The sequence below is a fragment of the Amblyomma americanum genome, chromosome 1 (assembly GCF_052857255.1).
Source record: "Amblyomma americanum isolate KBUSLIRL-KWMA chromosome 1, ASM5285725v1, whole genome shotgun sequence".
Classification (NCBI taxonomy): domain Eukaryota; kingdom Metazoa; phylum Arthropoda; class Arachnida; order Ixodida; family Ixodidae; genus Amblyomma; species Amblyomma americanum.
This window is the reverse complement of record NC_135497.1, coordinates 129,765,629-129,784,366: the sequence shown is the minus strand read 5'-3', so window position 1 is coordinate 129,784,366 and position 18,738 is coordinate 129,765,629. Positions and strand designations below refer to the sequence as shown.

General features: G+C 46.2%; 1 protein-coding gene across 3 annotated transcripts in view; it reads right to left on the bottom strand.

The window, feature by feature from the left end:
* Positions 1–18,738, bottom strand: part of LOC144113673 (retinoblastoma-like protein 2) — an 87,032-nt gene that overhangs the window by 42,310 nt on the left and 25,984 nt on the right. The window contains exons 11-16 of one of the 3 annotated variants that reach the window (XM_077646902.1): positions 13,469–13,612; positions 12,346–12,428; positions 7,697–7,817; positions 7,536–7,634; positions 7,294–7,423; positions 6,557–6,892 (exon numbers count right to left, since the gene is read on the bottom strand). In XM_077646902.1, coding sequence (XP_077503028.1) covers positions 6,557–6,892; positions 7,294–7,423; positions 7,536–7,634; positions 7,697–7,817; positions 12,346–12,428; positions 13,469–13,612 — 913 coding nt within the window. The remainder of the gene's footprint in view (positions 1–6,556; positions 6,893–7,293; positions 7,424–7,535; positions 7,635–7,696; positions 7,818–12,345; positions 12,429–13,468; positions 13,613–18,738) is intronic. The other 2 variants (XM_077646904.1, XM_077646905.1) reach the window with 2 other exon arrangements.

Here is an 18,738-nt window from a genome sequence, read left to right as displayed (position 1 = left end):
AAAAACTTGGCCACTTTCTCCTTCATTATTTGGGGTGTTCATTGTAATTACTCCGCAACTATGACAGCTAGCTTGAAATAAAAATTCAGGGGGGCATTTTGTTGACCTAAAGTGTGGTGAGGCAAAAGCCTTTAGCGCAGTGTTGCTGCTTGTGTCACTGATGTGTGGTTAAGATTTTAAGTAAGTACTTGCATTTGCCTACATTCCGAGACTCCACTGAAGCGAGCACTAGGAGGGAGGTTGCACGGCACCCGACTCGGTCGACAGCTGCGAGGCGTCTGACGTGAGCACGGGGCGTGCGCCGATAGCACCACCTCATGCATGGCGCAACACGGCCTCCAAGATCATCCGCACGCTCTAGCGAGCGCGATTGATCTCGGAGGCCATGGGCGCAAGGTCGTAACGGACGGACGGACACAGTATGAGCCATTAAAGGCTTTCACCTTAAAATGCAATTCTGAAATTAGCACAAAAAGTTACATACCTGTGCCACATTTGGTCACATCCAGTGCAGAAAAATAAAAATAGTTTCACTTGCCGTCTCCTCCTTAAGAGGGCTTTTAAAACATTTTTCTTATTGTTTGATGGATTTTGATGAAACTTTTAGACCTTTTAGACAAAATTCTAGCATTATAGGCGAAGAACTGATTTTCTACGAATTTTTCTGTTCAACACCTGCTAAAAGCCTGCAGAATCGGACAAAATGTAGTAGAACACTACTACTTCAACATTCACTGCATTGCTGAATGCATGCTACGTGTGATGACAATGTTAGGTTAATTTTTTTCCACAAAGCAATTTCTTCTCGTTTTCTTGTTTTTTACAAAGCAGTTGGCACAGACATGTCTACACTGTAAACAAGATGTCGCACCAAAAATGTACAATTCATCAAAATGAAAAACCAAGATCATCAATGCATATAGTGGAGTTTTGACAGTGAAACAAATCAAACGGAGTCAAAATAGACAAAACAGTTATGAGAAATCTGCTCCACAAAGTGGGCATGCGGTCGGAAAATCGGAACAGAAAAGAACCCCCAATTTTCCAAGCATTTCCTTAATATGCAATGCCACTAATGTTCACAAAACAAATTTAGAGTTTCTACTGGTGGATTTCAGCAATGACACATTGATACAGAAAACAAGGCACACAAGCAGATACAATGATTTTAAAAAAATGATTTTTTTTGCTATTTTTCATGATTTGATATTGAAAGCAGCATCCCCCCCCCCCCCCCCCCCCCTTCCGAAGTGTTACTTCAGTTCCCTTCACTCTTCAATTTGTCGGTTCAGGTCTTCTATTACCGTATTTACTCGCATAATGCTCGCATTCGCGTAATGCTCACACCCCCCACATTGGCTATCAAAAATTGGAAATTTTTTTTTTCCCCGCATAATCATCGCACCCCCAAAATTAATGCCGCGAGCCATCTGCTTGTCATAGCGATCGCCATCTATTGACTGCGGCCACAACTAACTGCCATGGTTGGGTGCGCGTGCTACTAGGCGACGGTACTGTGCTATCATCCGCTGCCACCGCCGCTACCGCTCATCCACTCACCACCGCTACGCCATTTTGCGAAGGTGTCTCCAGCTCTCCGGTGTCTCGTAGGCCTCGTTTGCCTTGTTTGCGTGTTGCACCGTGCTCTTTGTGCCGCTTCGCCATGGGACGCTACGCAAGCTACACAGCTGCTTTTAAGCTAAAAGCTATTGAGTATGCGTTGGAACATGGCAACCGCGCCGCCAGCAGACACTTCGGCGTCAACGAGTTTTGCGTCCGGTATTGGAGACGGCAGCACGACGAACTCAAGACGACTGGTAAGACGCGCCGGGCCTTCCGTGGACCGAAGACTGGGAAATTTCCTGCCGTCGAATCCTCTTAACTGGAATATATCAAGGATCGACGAGCGGATGGGTGTGCTGTGTCGATTGATTTGATACGGAACCAGGCGCTCGTAATCGCAAGAAAGGAGGGCATCCCGGTGCAAGACTTCCGCGCTAGTAACGGGTGGGCCACACGATTTATGCGGCGCAATGGACTCTCGCTCAGGAGGCAAACGACGTTTTGCCAGCGCCTGCCCGCAGCCTATGAAGAGAAAATAGTGGATTTCCATCGATTTGTTATCAGGATCCGGCAGGAGAAAAACTTTTTGCTCTCCCAGATAGGGAACGCGGACCAAACTCCACTGAATTTCGATATGCCCAGCAGCAGGACAGTCGAACAGACAGGCGCTTGGACTGTGCACGTCAGGACTACAGGTGCCGAAAAACAGAGGTGCACGGTCACGCTATGCGTGACGGCGGACGGGCGGAAGCTCCCACCGTACGTCACTTTCAAGCGGAAGACCCTCCCGAAAGGAAAGCTCCCCCCTGGTATACACGTGCGAGTCCAAGAAAAGGGGTGGATGACCGCGGACCTTATGGTGGACTGGGTTAAGACTGTGGGGGGGCGGCGACCGGGAGCGCTTCTTTTTCCGTCGCTCCTCGTGCTTGATACCTTTCGGGGCCATTTTCAAGATTCGGTTCGGGCGAAGTTCAAGGAACTGCGCACGGACCTGGCTGTTATACCCGGCGGCCTCACATCAATGCTACAGCCTCTTGACGTATCTTTGAACAAGCCATTTAAAGATAACGTCCAGAGGCTGTACGCAGAATGGATGGCCGAAGGTGAACATGCTCTGACGCCGGGCGGCAAGATCAAAAGACCGTCCGTGGAACTGCTGTGCAGTTGGGTATCAGAGGCATGGGGGATGATTGATGTAAACATGGTGGCCAGAAGCTTCAAGAAAACAGGAATTTCGAACGCCCTGGATGCGACCGAGGACCACCTGGTGTGGGACGACGAAGAAGCATCGGAAGATGAAGAAACCATCGATTCCAGTGTCGACACGGACTCTGATGAAGAGTAGAATTGCCTGCAGGACGTACGCAACGCGAGTAGTGACGGGGAGGTTGCGCGCGGCAAATAAAGTGCTTTAGCAGCTTGACCTTACGTTCACCCTGTACTTTCATAACGAAGGTAAGTTACGCTTGAAAGTAATGTTTTCGTTATATTTAAAATTGCGGACCTGACAATCCTGATCTTGCACCCATTCATCTTTGCATTTAACACTCTGAAACATTTGCTTGAAAATTTTCCCCGCATAATTATCGCACCCCCAAACTTCGCGTTGATTTTCAGGGAAAAAAAGTGCGAGGAATACGCGAGTAAATACGGTACTCACTGTCACTACATATATATACTTTAGAACCTCAGTGATATGTTACTGGTTGCTGCACTTTACTGGTTGATATATCAAGTTTGCATTACCTTGGCACAAGTTTCCAGGCTCTTACTTTTTTTTTTTCACACTACCACACAAAATGCATCCAATTAGTTCTAGTATACACCTGTGAAGGTTAGATCTTTGCATGATAACTTGTCTATTCACAATGCAGAGATTAAAATGAAATGAACCAGTTCATATTAAAAATAAAAAACGGGAAGGAGGGTTGAAACAACAAAAATACTAAGAGGGTGATGCAAGCCTGCATTTTACCCTACCACTGATCAGCACCAACAGCAGTCTTTGCCATGTCGCTGTCATATGTTTAGATGGAGACCACTGGTGTACACAGACACTTTAAGAGCCACAGCTGCAACTGCTGCATGTGGTCTAATGACTGATAGAGTACCCCTGAGTGAACATAAGGTATGAAAAAAAATTTAACACCTAAGTTGGCCACAATGAAAAAGAAAGGAAACACTTGATTCAAGGATGTTACTAGAGATCTTACAATACAGCGTAAACATATAGTATCTTTATATCCTTTACTTATAACCTCCTGCTTAAAACCCTTATCCAGTAGTACGTAGCCATATACAACACCCCACAGTTTATTGTGCACTGCAGGTAATATGCAAGTAATATGATCAAGCACACAATGGTGTCTGCTCATTTCTAGGTGACATTACCTGCTCCCTGCTTTGATATGCTATGATATTTCCATATTTTTGGCTTCTCGTATTCAATAAATTCTCTTATATTAATTTTAGTTGCATTTAGCATACTGAGCACCTAAAGTCTCCTGAATTCCAACACTCCTAACGATCTGTTACCACCTAAATGACTTGTTTTGTTACCAAGCTTGAAAGTTGCGACGCATATTAATGATATCCAAAAAACAGTATTAAATGTTGATGCAGATCTTCCTGAGCTATAAGTATAGACCAGATTTCACACACATTTAACATAGAACATGAAGTTTGTCACTACTAATGACTTACACAAGCAGGCTACAACAGACAACGCTATCTACATTTACAACAAGCATTTTGCTGCTCTCTGGATTAAGCAGTGTCCACAATATACAGTCAAACTCACTTATAACAATATTGAAGTGCCACGGAAATACCACTGGTCTAACCGATAACTGTTATAACAAAGTTGTGCCAATAAAAAGAAAACATGACAAACTTAAGAGCATTTAATGACAGGAGAGGCCTACAGAGGCTTGATTGTTTTAATGCCTGTAAAAGCTTGTTATTTCGAACTTCAGGAGACCAGAAAAAAATGTTCAAATTATCGAATGATCCCAAAAAGATAACAAGAACCGCTTGCATCATGGTATATTTATCTGGTGAAAGACTGGACAACGGTTGCTTGCTTTTGAGATGAGAACGACATGACGATTATTTTTCACATTTTCATGACTGCTTTATTGCACACATACTGTCGGAAGCGTCGAAGCAGAACTGCTCAAAGGTAAAAGGGCTTTTGTGCTGTGAGTGTGGTTTGGCTGGTGCGGTTGTAACGTCTCCATGTTTTTGTTAGTTTCAAGGTTGACCTCCACTGACCAGATTTAATTGTTATAACCAATAATGTGCCATGACAGCATTGCAATAAGTGGTTTATTTTACCATAGAACATAATGTAAAGCTAACAGTGCCACGACTGACCATTGTTATATCCTATATATTGTTATAACCGGTATTGTTATAAGTGGATTTGACTGTGATATGTCCTAAAATGTATAAAACCCTGCTGTTCACCCACTGTCCATTAAAAATATTATCTAGATGGGCCTGTTCCACAATTGTCATGTGGTCTAGGGAGTGGGCACTTCTGTGGGGAGGTATGAGATAACTATCGCTATCACTTCTTTTTCCCAAAGAATGGTGAAAAGCCAGAGAGCTTTTATCATAAAGGCTTTAAAAATACGCCATGAGAATGACAAGGTACTTTCAAGAGATTTGAAGCTTGCTTACTGTATTTACAAATATAATGCAGAGGTCCGGTTAACCTCCCTGCCTTTTCTCTTCTTCTTCATAATGCAGAGGAAGAGTTTGAGACCTCACAAACATATATATACATAACATGATCTCAGTCTGTTCAGGCCAACTTTACAGCCAAGGGCTAGGAAAGAAATTTAGACAGCACATAAAAATATAGAAGCAAAGGATACCTCAACGTTACCTGAGAGGAGACACTTTGGAAATGCACATGACATCAAACTTAGCGAAGCCTCTGACACATTAGCATACGCAGTCTCCCATGCAGCTGCAGCCGCTGCCGCCGCCACTGCCATGCCACCGCTGCTTCATGTTTCGTGCTGCCCAGTCCTGTGCCCGTTCACCCTCCTTTCCTTTCCCTCCTTCACCCAATTCCTTCAGTACCGTCCCTCATAGCCTTAGTCGCTTCAGGACGTTAAACCCCATAAAGCCTAAAATCTTCAGTACCTTCCTGTTCTCAATGGCACAAGCCACCTTCTTTCTGTTATCAACGCCACCCACTCCTTCGCCACAATGCACGAGGCTGGTGATGAGGGTCGCTGTAGTTATCTTCAGCAGCAGCAAGAAAATAAATATGTCATGTTATATTCGTACCCAGATTCCAAACAGAGCTCGAGATGTGTTCCAAAACCGATCATCTCAGGAAAAAAACTCATATTCGTGTAAATAAGGTAACACTTAGAGAACAACAATAAATTAACAAATCAGGTGGGCAATGAAGAGATGGTGTTCTGTCAGCCATGATATTAGCATTTAATTTTGCAACGACCACCTTTGCACCAAGAAAAAAAAAAGAAATGACGGTGAAGCAGCAACGTAGCATTCTGCACAGACTTCAGCAGTTGCTGAACTACATAAAGCACAACTTGCACAGCGGGAGGAGACACAGCATGCAACACAAAGCACAGCAAACAGACATTTCTTGTAAGCATGCAGCTGACGCTTCCCATCTTTTACAGAATGGTCAACTGTGGTTAGTAGCACCGTAACTTGCACAGTTTTCCTATATCCGGGTAAAGGCAGCACTGTGAGGAGGAACACTGCAACTGCATGCTACACCTAGGCATCCACTCCTATTTTGTAGCAAGCAGTCAAATGCACAGCCTGAATGGCAGCCCACTCAGCCTACGAATGGTGCCACTCAGGCCATGCCATGCAGTGTCCCCCACCACACCCAGCTACAAGAATGTAACGTCAGCGAGCCATAGACAGAATGTGCACTGACTACAGGATGCGTATAGGGGTTAGGCGAGAGAAAAGCTTATGAGAAATACGAGGCACTCACGCTGCACCGTGATGGACACGGTGCGCGCCTGGCCCATGGTGCCCGACTCCGCCCGGGGACTCTGCTGTAAGGAGGCACTAGCACCACCTCCTGTGATGTTGGGTGCAAATAGCCTGCGACGCACTGCACTGCCTGGGGACTGGAACCGCTCCGCCACCGACACTGGTGAAAGTGCCACGTCTGCATCAAAGGCCACCATGTCAAAGCCACATAGACAAGGTGCAGCCACACACTGTGCCCGTCCGGCGCCGACGCTGAACCGTCCACCAGGGTCAGAAGGCTGGCAGATGGCTCCCTCACAAAGCTCAGACGGCAGTGTCACATCAGCCATGCATGCTTCACACAAAAAAGTGCACAGAAAAGAATCCTGAGTGAGCACCGATAGAGAATCCGTTTCTATGTTCCCTCAGCCAAACAAAAGTATGCAATAGCAGGAGGAGTTGCACACTAAAAACGCATGATACACCACATGCACTTAGTACAACAGAAACTAAAACAAGTTTCCTGTCAGCAGGCGCATAATATCAGGGCACCACTTTTCTTGGATTAAAAATAAAAGCCAAATGCTTGAATGTCTACTAAAGATACACCACAATGCAATGTTCACGACAAAGACTATTCCACAGTGTCAAAGCTGGAAGTCCTTTTGGGGCGCTCCTGACATGCAACAGCTAGCATGCATGTTCACAATGCAACACCGAGTTTAAAGTCTACAAGACCAGCCTGCAAATATTTACCCTTCCTGCTTGACTGAGAACCATCCTGGTCCCCTTTCAGACCCCGTAAGTGGGGAACAGGAGATTGTGCTTCACTGACATCACTACTGTCAGATTCCTGGAACGTCTCGATCTGCCGCTGGAGTAATACCTGAGTGATCACCACAAATCAATGTGATAGTCAGTTCAGAGCTCCCAAGTTTTCAAAAGGCCATGCCAAATAACAACCGATAACATGCAAAGCAATCAAGCACATCACAAACCTCTTTGCATGCAGGTACAGATTGTTCAGAGTGCTCAATAGCATCCCAGAGAGGTGAGTCATCTTTCCAAGCAAGACACTCCAAGATTTGCTCCTCAATCTGCATAACAAAGCCATTGTAAGTAACTAGCAGAAAGATTTGCAATGAAAAATTGACCTTACATGATTGAGGTGCTTCACCACTTCTCGCCACAAGCTCTCCTCAGCACGGATTAAAGGCTCAATGATCTTGTAGAAGTTGTAAGGCATCAAATTGAAGACTTCCAAGATCCAAGGAAACTCTCTGCATGACCAAGTATGTTCCAAATGAAAATGCACAGAGTCACAGCACACATCAGCCTTAACTCAAATGGTATTGCAAATGTCTTGCCAAACAAGCAGTACCAATTTATAGCACAAGCTTTATCAATTTTTTTTTACACTACTGCTTCCGATAGTTATAGTGCACTACTTAGCACTAAGACACAACTGCAGTCCCTGAACAGAACACAAGTATAAGATGGCTCGGGTATGGTTTTAGCTTTGTCTGAACACTTTCTACATCTGCTAGCAAACCATGGCCAAAGACAGGCTACCTATGGTTATGCAAGTCTGTGGAACCATTCAACTTATAAGCAGCACAAACTCTACCCTGCAAGTACTGATTTATTTTATTCACTTCATTCTTCCAGTTTCTTCAGAAGCATTAGGATAATAAAAATAACCTTACACAGTTAAAATTACAGGAACTGCACTGATGCGTAGCAGTGGTTTACTTTTTAGACTACAAGGTATGCTGGCAAGTTTCTAAGAGACTGACATTTTTTAAATTCCATGCTAAAAATTTATACCTGAAAAATCGATCACTAGACAGTAATCAGCCAAACTACTAATTGACAATATCTTCAATTACCTATCCACCAAGGAAGAGCCCTGTGCTTTTCTTTTACACATGTATAAGAGTGAACCAATGTGCATACTGCCCCACAATTCAGTACATCTTTTGAAAGTGCAACATAACACAGATGTCTCACATCTGTGAGACGTCTAATTAGAACCTCGGTAATTCCATGAGTGCTTAAACTGGTGTTCAAAAGTAACTTGAGCAAATGTGCTCATCATGTTTCAAAAAAGTCATGAAAGTAGAGAAACCAATTCAGCATTTGAAGACTTTTTGTCACAGGACTAACAACGTTTCATTACAAATACTTCTATACAGAATAAACCTAATTAATTTTCGATTAGGCACAAGTTGCAAATATTATTCACAGCACAAGCAATGAAGTCTTGAAAATCCCTCATCTAGTTCAGCACACGCTATGTCTATAAAAAGGTTCTTATGCCTTCACAGCGAAGTGTCTCTAGTCTTGTCACTCCACTACCACAAGTGAGGCTTGCCCTAGAGGCAGCCTAGGCTTACCATATTTACACGATTGTAAGTCGACCGATTTTACAAAATTTGAAAATCCGAAGTAGGGGGGTCGACTTACAATCGAAACCAAAGAATAACACCATAAATAAAGGCGAGAAAAACAAGTGATCAGGCAGGCTACCACATGGTTGCATTTCTGCTGCGTGGCTCCATCGCATCGCTCTTGGTGCTGGTCTTGAGCAGCTGCTATGTCAACGCGCAGTACCGGCGTTTCCTCCCTGCGCGTGGCGGCCGATGGCGGCTGTCGATAAGCAGCAAACCGGCACCCCACCACTCCCTACACATGGCTGCAGATTGTAGCTGCCAACAAGCGGCTGCGGCGGCCGATAATGCATTCGTTTTCTATTCTTAATAGGCATCCTCCAAGTTTTTTTTTTTACTTTCAACTGCACACTTGGCGCTCAAGGGAGCGTCGATAGTTGATGGAAGAGGCGCTGTTCCAATAACAGCAGCACCGCCACTCGGAACAGCAGCGGCGCCTGGGAGTGTCCGCAGTGGGCCAACGCCGCTCACGTGTAGTTGCTCTTTGGCTCTGAAGCATTTGACTACTGCCGGCCGCGTTTCAAAAGCTTTATTAGTGCTTCATCAGTCGTCATTTGTGCACCAGGTCCGGTAACTGACCGGCACTCGTTCACGGTACATTCAAGGTGACTGTCATTCTTTACACCGCAGAAAACAACTGCACGCCAGGCCGCAAGCTGGACGTTCACAACGGGTGATACAGGTGTGGCAGCCGCAGCGAGGCAAAAATTTTCAGCTGTTCCACATGATGCCGTGATGTGGCTGTTTGCGAAGTGCGGGGAATTCGCTGCACAGCGACGTTAGAACAACGTGCTGTGGGACCACAGCAGAGATCACGGCAGCAGCACTAGTGAGGACAATGGCGCAAGTGTAGACGAGTAGTGCAGTGATTAGTACATTTTTGTTTTGGAATGCGCCCACAGGCACGCCCACGCGTGGCAGCCGATCGCGGCTGGCGATAAGCGGCGGCCACCGGATAATGCTATCGTGTTCTATTATTAAAGGTTAAGTTTAAACGACCTTTTTTTTCCTGCAATGTGATGTGTGTGTGTGTGGGGGGGGGGGGGGGGTCGATTTACATTCGAGTGGACTTGCATTCGTGTAAATACGGCACATTTCTCTTAGGTTTGGCTAGCTCTTCCCCCCCCCCTTTTTATAAAGTACAGTAGAACCCCGTTCATACGTTTTTTCACCGGACCGCGAATAAAAAACGTAACAGCCGGGAAAACGCAACAGTGAGGAAAGGTCCGAAAATTAATGAAAACAGTGCAGTTTTGCCTTGAAACAATTTATTTCAACATCAAGTGAGCTTAGGTCTTAAAACAATCGAGAATGGTCGATTGCCATTTTTTGCGCTCGCTGCAAAACACCACGCGTTTCTCGATGGCCTGGAAAGCCGCATTGCTCTCAGCGTTGCTTTGAGGTGCGACGTACCTGTGGAGGAGGTCCAGAGCCGCGACGGCTTCTCCAAAGCTCGGGTCCGCCAACTCCCCGGAATCATGCGGCTCGTGCTCCTCGTCGTCATCACAGTCCGAGGCTTCACTCGCGACCGAGTCTGCAACGATCTCGGCGATACTCTGACCCTCGGACGTCACGACAGCAGCATCCACGGCGACGTAGTCGTCATACGTGACTCCCGTGGCACCCAGCGCATTCAAAGCTTCACTCAGCTCTTGATCATGCGAGGCTGCTTCCGTCTCTTCAGCTTCCGTGGCAGTTTCCTCTCCGCCGTCCATGCGAAAGCCACACCGCGCGAAGCAGTGCTGTGCAGTTGACGCGCTCACTGCAGTCCACGCTGAAGCGGCATTCCCTTGTATCTCGGCACGCTTCGAGACGATGCTGTTAAGCGTCGAGGGTGGCAGACCAAGATCCTTGGCGACGTCGACTCTTTTCCGTGCTGGCTGCCTGTCGACTGCGTTGAGAACATCCAGCTTTTCCTCGAGGGAAAGCGCCTTGCGCTTGCGCGACGCCATCAAAGGACGACAAATCGCTCGCGGTGTTAGCGAGGCCTGACGAGGCGTAGGCAGCGTAGCTGTTGACGGAAGGACACGGACGACTCGGATGGGTTGAACCGCACAAACAAGAAAGACTGGATTGCTGCGGGCCCGCGGGTTTTACTCGCTTCGGCTGACGAGGCAGTGGCCATCTAGTGGCAATCTCTCCAACTCGCGTGCGGCTTTTTATGGCCTCCGAGATTACCCACACGCGTGCAAGGGGGTGATCTCGGAGGCCATGGTCTTGTAGCCAATTCCGTAGCCAAGCCTGGCCAAGACTCGTCAAGATGGCAGTTGGCGCGCGCGTTGCCCGGCCGGGTTCGGGGTGCCAGGTTGTGACGTATCATGTGGGAACGTTTTCACAGCTACAACGTAACAGCGGGGTACCCAATACATTGGATCCTACGGGAGCTATGCCGGGACCGGACGAAAACGACATAACAGCCGGGAAAACGCAGCAGTGAAGAACGTAACAGCGGGGTTCTACTGTAATTTGCAGCTATCCACCAACTTCTCATCAAAACCAATGACTGGCCTCTGATATGGCATAATCAACAAAGATAAATGTTCTCAGTAGCAATAAGAACTACACCTTCAAGTAGCTGGTATAATGCTCCTTCCCTGCATTATTAAGAAAGAAAAATGTTCTCAGTAGCAATAAGAACTACAGCTTCAAGTAGTTGCTATAACACTCCTTCCCAAACACAACACCATTCCTTGGCAGCTGCTCAAAAAAGAACAATGACACCATTCACACACAATGACAATTAGCCACAAATTTGCCAAGATGCAGCTACTAAGCTCTTGGTTGACAGGCCTTCCTTCAGTATCAACACTTCTGTTACTGAGCACAGCAGTTTAGTAGCAGCCTACCACAAGTTCCTAATGCATTCTATCAGGCATCAAAATTACCTAGTTGCTCAAGGAGTTCTTGCCCTAGAGGAATTAAAACAGCTGAAGCTCTACCAGACGTAAGTCCATCAAGCACCAACAGGTGCAATAACACGACATTCAAATTGAATTATTTTTTTTGTTTTAAAGTAGATTTGAAAAATTTGTTCAGCTTTTCATAAACACTTTCGGTGATATGGTATGTGGGGTTTAACATCCTAAAGCTGCACATGGACTGTTAAGGGCACCGTAGTGGTGAGCTCTGGACCCCCGGGGCTCAACTTTAAATGCCCTGGCATCACACAACACGAGCATTTTTGCGTTAATGCCTCCATCCAAATACAGCTGCCGCAGACGGGATTTAATTTTGTGACCTTGGGTTCATCAGCCAAACTTTGCCTGACACACATAATTCCATAATGGTTTTATCTGCTCCCATTTAAACACAACCCTATTCCCTTGTATTATAGTAGCACACGAATGAAGAAAATTACCGTTGTGAGTTGTAGCAGAACATCACAATCTCCAGGCAGCACGCAAATAGAGACTGCAGGAATACACTGTGACTAAGGTGCGCCTTCAATGCAGGAAAGAAAGACAAAAAGGTAAAATACAACACATCAATACCCTGTCACCTCCCACACATGACAATATGAACCCCTTTAGTTCTATAACACTTTTCACGAAATATACAGAGCATTCTACATATGCATTTTGGATTGGTGTGGCTGGTGGCAAGCTAGATGACACATGCTGTTCTCAGTTGACATGCTTGAGAGACACATGGGCTATGAGGAATGCTATAGAATAGTGTCCGGGATTAATTTTGATGACCTGGGCTTCTTTAACGTGCACTGACATCTCACAGCATGTAGGCATCTTGTGTGCTTCCCCTCCATCGATATGCACCCACCACGGCCGCGATTACTGAACCCTGGTACTCCAGCTCAGTAGTTGAGCGCCCTAATCACAAAGCCACCTCAGCAGGTGTAAAAAAAGCTAACACTACATCACCACCATGAGGACCATGATGAAGACCAAGTACTTCTAAAAAATTAATAATGTAGTTTCCTTCTTTCAGAATGCTTTTGCTAAAACAAAAATACAGTCTTTACTATGGGAAAAAGAAAACAGTGACATAGCCAGCTTTTAGACAATAAATCGTCACAATCTTTAACAAAGATGGCCAAAGGTGCTAAGCTCTAATGTACGCCCAGTAGTAAATGTGCCATAGCCCATACCTCATCTTGAGAAATAGTCAATGGTTCTTCAACTGTTTTTTTTTTTTACGCGACATAGGCAGCTTGAGCACCACTAAGAAGCAAAGCAGATAGCCACAGATACAAGAACACATAGCACTTGTGACAACACCTGAAGAACACCACAGCTGTATATGAAAGGGCCTAAACCTTCCACACTCTGCTAATAAAGGTATCACCACTGGCTCTATATTTACAAGTTCACTAGAGCACAGCGCATTTATCGTCTGTGGCACACTCTCACTCAACTGATATGTACCGCAAAATGCACTGTTATCAGCAAAAAAGAAAAATCAGGCTGCTATGACACACTACCGCTACAAGCAGTGCACTCCTAACCTTGGCCCTTGACACTCACCGTGAGATCTGTATTTGGCTTGTGCTGTCTCACTTCAATGTTCACAATGTTTTCCAGTGCCTTGTAAAACAATGTCTCTCCTAACTGAAGGCGCTTGCGAGCAAAATCCATATGTGCACTGCTACTTCGCTGGTCTGACACGGGCTGAAAGAGGAACAGAAAGGCATTAAGAGTGGCAATATAAGCAACGGCAGGTATGCATGCCAAAAATGCCTTTGGCATGAAACCAGAGTCAAAGCGGCAGACGTGAAATTAAGACAATTAAGTCTATCACTGTCTTGACTTCACGGCAGATACAGAACAAGGCAAAGACTTCAGAAAAAAAGAGACAGCACAACAGGTGCCACGGCATTTCTAGCGCAACAAAGGTGAGGTTCAGGGCCTCTTTAAATAGCCTGCTAAAGAGTTCTTTAAAGGGTCCTTGACCAACGCCACACTTAATATTTTTTTTAGTGCTTCTATCTCCTTTCAGCATTGCTAGCAGGCTGGAAGCTACTATGAGATACCCAGCGCAGCTCACATACCACTGCCTGTTCAGCCCCCGCCATTCAACCCCTGAAAAATGGGCCAATCAAACGACGAGTCTTGCCAATGTTCACTGTATATATCGTGTTTACTCATGTAAGTTGCACACTTTTTTTCATTAAATTAAGGCTTCAAAAAGGCGGCGCACGAACTACGGAAACATTTTCTGAACATGTCTTAAAAAACTCTACAAAGGTCATAATGCGCAATATATACTGTGTATTGCCACGTATACCTAGACCCCCCCTCCCCCTCGCATCCCTCGCGGGCAAAAAAAAAAAGGTTGGCTTAAAATATTTAAGATACATACCTCCTCCCGCCCCATCTCATGTTATCTAGTTCCCCAAAGGATGACATGATGGTGTGTGCTCAGCTCAAAAGAATGAATGCGCAGCGATACTATCGCAAAGGAAGCAGTTGGAGGCAAAGGAGATAACGGTCAATAAAACATCACCCTCACATGCGGCTTGGCTGACTAGCAGCAAATCAAACAGCAAACAGTTCGGTAGCTTCGGATTTGGGCGCACACATAACTGTTTGTCCGGGAAAGCGACCGCCAGTGCAAGCGAGCCAGGTAAATAGAGCACAGTTCGTGTCCTCATCACTCACACCTTTCGCAACCGCACACGGCGACACTGGCCATGCTGCATCTTCCCAAGCCTGCCTTGAGTGCACCTGTGTACATGCTGGTGGTCTGATGCAACGGAGAGCTCAAACTCAAAATATGCCAGTAAAAGTTTTTTTTTTCTAAAATCTGAGTAAAAACCTGGAGGTGCGCAAATTATGCGAGTAAAAACGGTAGTCTTCTAAGAACGCTTCTCATGCATTCATAAGCGCATTCTCATTTTCCTTTTGTACAAAGATGCTGGTTTACGACATATTTTTCCGGTTTCTGTGACACAAATAGGCCCGTATGCTAATGATGTGGAAAAAATGGTGAGCGCTTAAAGGGACAGTGAGCAGAACTCTATCAAATTTTTTTTGTTAGCAAAATCTGATAGTTCTGCATTTCATGGCTTTGTTGCCGCTTGTCCGGGAGTGAAAGATGCATTTATTTCAAAGAAATTTGGATTCGAAGTTGAAAAAGTTTTTCCCGACGCTCCAATTCAAACTCAAGAACTCTTATGACGTCACGGCGCACTCTTATGACGTCATAGGATGGAGTCACGTGAAACGTGACGTTCAAGCAGACTCCGTGATTTCTGGCGGCTAGTGGTGCAGTCTAGCAGCAGCCGAAATGAAAGTTACCGCCACCACACGCTGAAGGCATCTATCGGGGGTCGCTACCATCGCTTTATTTACGTTTGCACCGGCGTATTGCCAGCATTATGATGGATCCCGAACCCGACGACGAAGTTCTTGCAAAAACTGCGGCCTGCATTTCAGCGACCTCAGCCCCACAGAGCGTGCGATGCTTTTGAGGGAGCACGGTCAGTCTAGGCGCTAGCAGGTCGTTTCCCCTTCCGCCATGAGCAGCCGTTGCAAATTAAATATCCTAACCCCAGTGCAGGGAGTCGCGAGGGGCCAGGACAAGGTCGGCGTGTCGTGCCCATCGGAGGCTGGTTGGGGCTTTAGGGGCCAACAGATTGTGATTCCTCGAATGGCGCGGCTGCACGGTGCAGCAGGCGGCATCAAGGTCTCCCACGGTTGCAAGGGCCAGGTCATTTATTTATTTTTTGCCACAAAAAACGGATGGGTGGTCAAGGGCACTCGCGTTTAAAGTTGGCGGCTTGAAAGTAAAGCCGACGCACGACGCTTCAACGGCTTCCACGCGTTTCCGGAGGTACGGGGTCCACTGGATCGGGCTCTCTCGCCCACTTGCATGTACCTTCAGATGTGTACTGTGAATGAATTAAATTAGCCGACAACTCAAAAAGAACAGCTTCGCCCACCTGCCAAAGTTATTGAATGACGTCACAACGCGCACCTCGCAGCGGAGCCGAATCGGTCTGGCCGGGCTGGCGGCGGCTGGCGCACTCGGCGCAAAATAGAGACAAGCTGCAAGCCTCCGCCAATGCGGTCAGAGTGCGCCGAAGCTGCCGAATGCGTCGTTGGTCAAGCGCAGTTGGAGTATAGAGGGTCTCGCTTTGGCCAACGTGACGTCGCCATGCAGCACACGCGCGCGCTCGTTACGCCGGAGTACAAACGCGCCTTAACAGAGCCTGCGCTTAACCAATAACCAACGTATTCGGTGGCGGCATCTATGGGAACCAGTGAAACCCCCCGCCCACTCACTGAATAAAAAAAAACTGTGCCGAGGCTCGGAATCGAACCAAGGCCTTTGGCGTTTGAGGCGAAGACACTACCACCCCGCCACGACGGCTCAAGATTTAACCATGAATAAAGGCGCATCTAGTGAATGCCCTCTTCTGATGCAGATGTCTCCGCGCTTTCGCTACGTATATCCTGGCCTAACAGAGCTAGGCCATCAGCAATTTTTCTTAACTGCCTTGAACCTTAGCTCCCGTCCCTAATAAATGATTTCCATTAAGTGGCACAGCCGGGAATGTTTCGCCGGGCGAGCGTGCGAGGACACAAGTGCTCTTTGTACAGTGAACTGCCTTGTACGATCACCAACCATCATGCCATCATAGTTTTTCATCAACCTTGGCGATCATCTGACCAGCCTTAACAGGCTCCTTCAAAGGTTAACTAGCATTTGAAGCGGCACTTGGAGTTCCTCTGCTGTCCGGCGCTTGCGCATCAAAAACAAACCCACGGGGCACGCAAAGCTCATAGACACGAAGCGCCATAAGAAATCGAATCTCTCCGGCCACCAGTGGCGCCGCCAAGCATCGGTTTTCTTTGCTTCCAACATTCAGGTTGTCTTTTGTCTGCCTTCCTTGTGTGATAAAAGTGCAGTATCGGTTTAAAACAAAACTTACTTCAATATTGAACCACGCAACCTTCTTTTGTCAGCCTCAGAGATTCGCGGGTTCTATGTAGGAAGGAAAATTCCGCCAAGGTGGCGTCTCTTGGCCTATGACATCATAACGCTTGTACTTGCAAGATTGGCCTGTGGCGGCAATACCTGTATTTTGGTTCTAGCTATTTCCTACCTTACAAGAGCTTTGTTTTCAGTAAGAGTGGCATTTTTGTGATCAGGAGCTGGTATTCTATCGACACAAGCCAACTTCAATTTCTCCTCAGTGTCCCTTTAAACTCAAAGATCTCAAAAAAGTGAATCAGGGACCCTTTAAAAAAAAAGGTGTGTAAGTGTAAAATTCATGTCCAATTAACATAGCACTAACTAGAGCTTGCCACGTTTACACAAAGGCACAGCTTTGAAGAATGAAGAAAACAATGCATGCATGAAGAATCGCCAAAAAAGGTGTGTCACAAGTAATGGAAATGTCATCATACAACCTCAAAAAATAAAAAAGTACACAGCAGAAAACTATGCCATTATTTTAATAAGCACACCCACAGCAGTAACTCCACAAAGCCATAACTGTTGGTACACCATTGCCCTTAAGACAACAGTTCTGTGCAGAAACGAGGAAAAACTAATAAGCTAGAATGTTTAATTGAGGTACACTGCAAGCTGAATACTGCAAGAGTATGTTATCCTTTAGCACAAAGGGTTGGATTTCCTGACAAAAGAACGAAGATGATAGAACATGCAACAGCATGCATTTTTTAACGTTTCCTCTTTTTTACAATGAAAACCTGATCACTTCATGTTTACTGCAGATGACAGTAATAAACATCAACTGCTAGAGCTGTGTTGCCACAACTGATGTGCAGCACCTGTTACTACTGCAGCTTTTAACTGGCCTGTTCTCTGCAATCTTGGTGGTGGTGGCACAATGTCTGCATGGAGAAGTGTGAGAGGGTGAAGGAGCACGAGGGGAGAGGAAGTGGAGGGGGCTAAAGTGAGCGTGAAGTAGCAAAGTGGAGATAAGGAAAGCATGCCAAGAAAGAGGAAATGGCAAGGGCTGATGCACGTGCAATCATGTGTACAAATGAGTGCACCATCCCCGCTCGCCAACAAGCCGGAATGCTGCCATGCATTGCACAGGGCAGATTCCCTTACTTGGGACGCAACAGGCAAGTGAGACTTGCAAGTTTTGAGGCACACTGCACATCAAGCACAATGGTACAGCTTCACAGTTCAACAGCATTCCAGACAATCAGCCTGTAGTGACAGTCATAGCATTATTTGGATGAGAGAATGTCTGCACTGGGCAGCCATGAATGCAACCAAGAGGGAGCATCATGCTCAGGACGCTGCACGTAAACATAAAGCCACAGCCAACAAATGTGCGGCGAGTGGAATAGGGGACAAACGTGCTCACACGCTGCCCGCAAACATGCTGCATGACAAGATCATGAAAATCCCATCATCCAAATGTACGTGCCACCAAAACTTCCGCAAAACAATGCTGGCATGAGCATTCAGCACTCCATATTGCCAAAGCTGTCACTGAAATTTGCATTAGAGGCAGTAATCGCACTATGAGTTTTTTGTGTTACACCAATCATGAGTAAGCAAGACAGAATTGCATACGACGACCGATTTTTCGGACTCTCTAGGGACCGCGAAAACGACCAAAAAATCAGGCAGTCCGGAAAATCAAATTTCACCGAAAAAATCACGAACTTATTACCAATATGCTGCAGGAAGAAGTCAGTTGTATACCACACATTCCAAAGCTCCTCATGACTAAATTTCGCCGTGCGACATGTGCACAGACGACGGGCGGTGACCGCTTTCACGCTCGGCCTGGCTGTGCTGCCCTTGG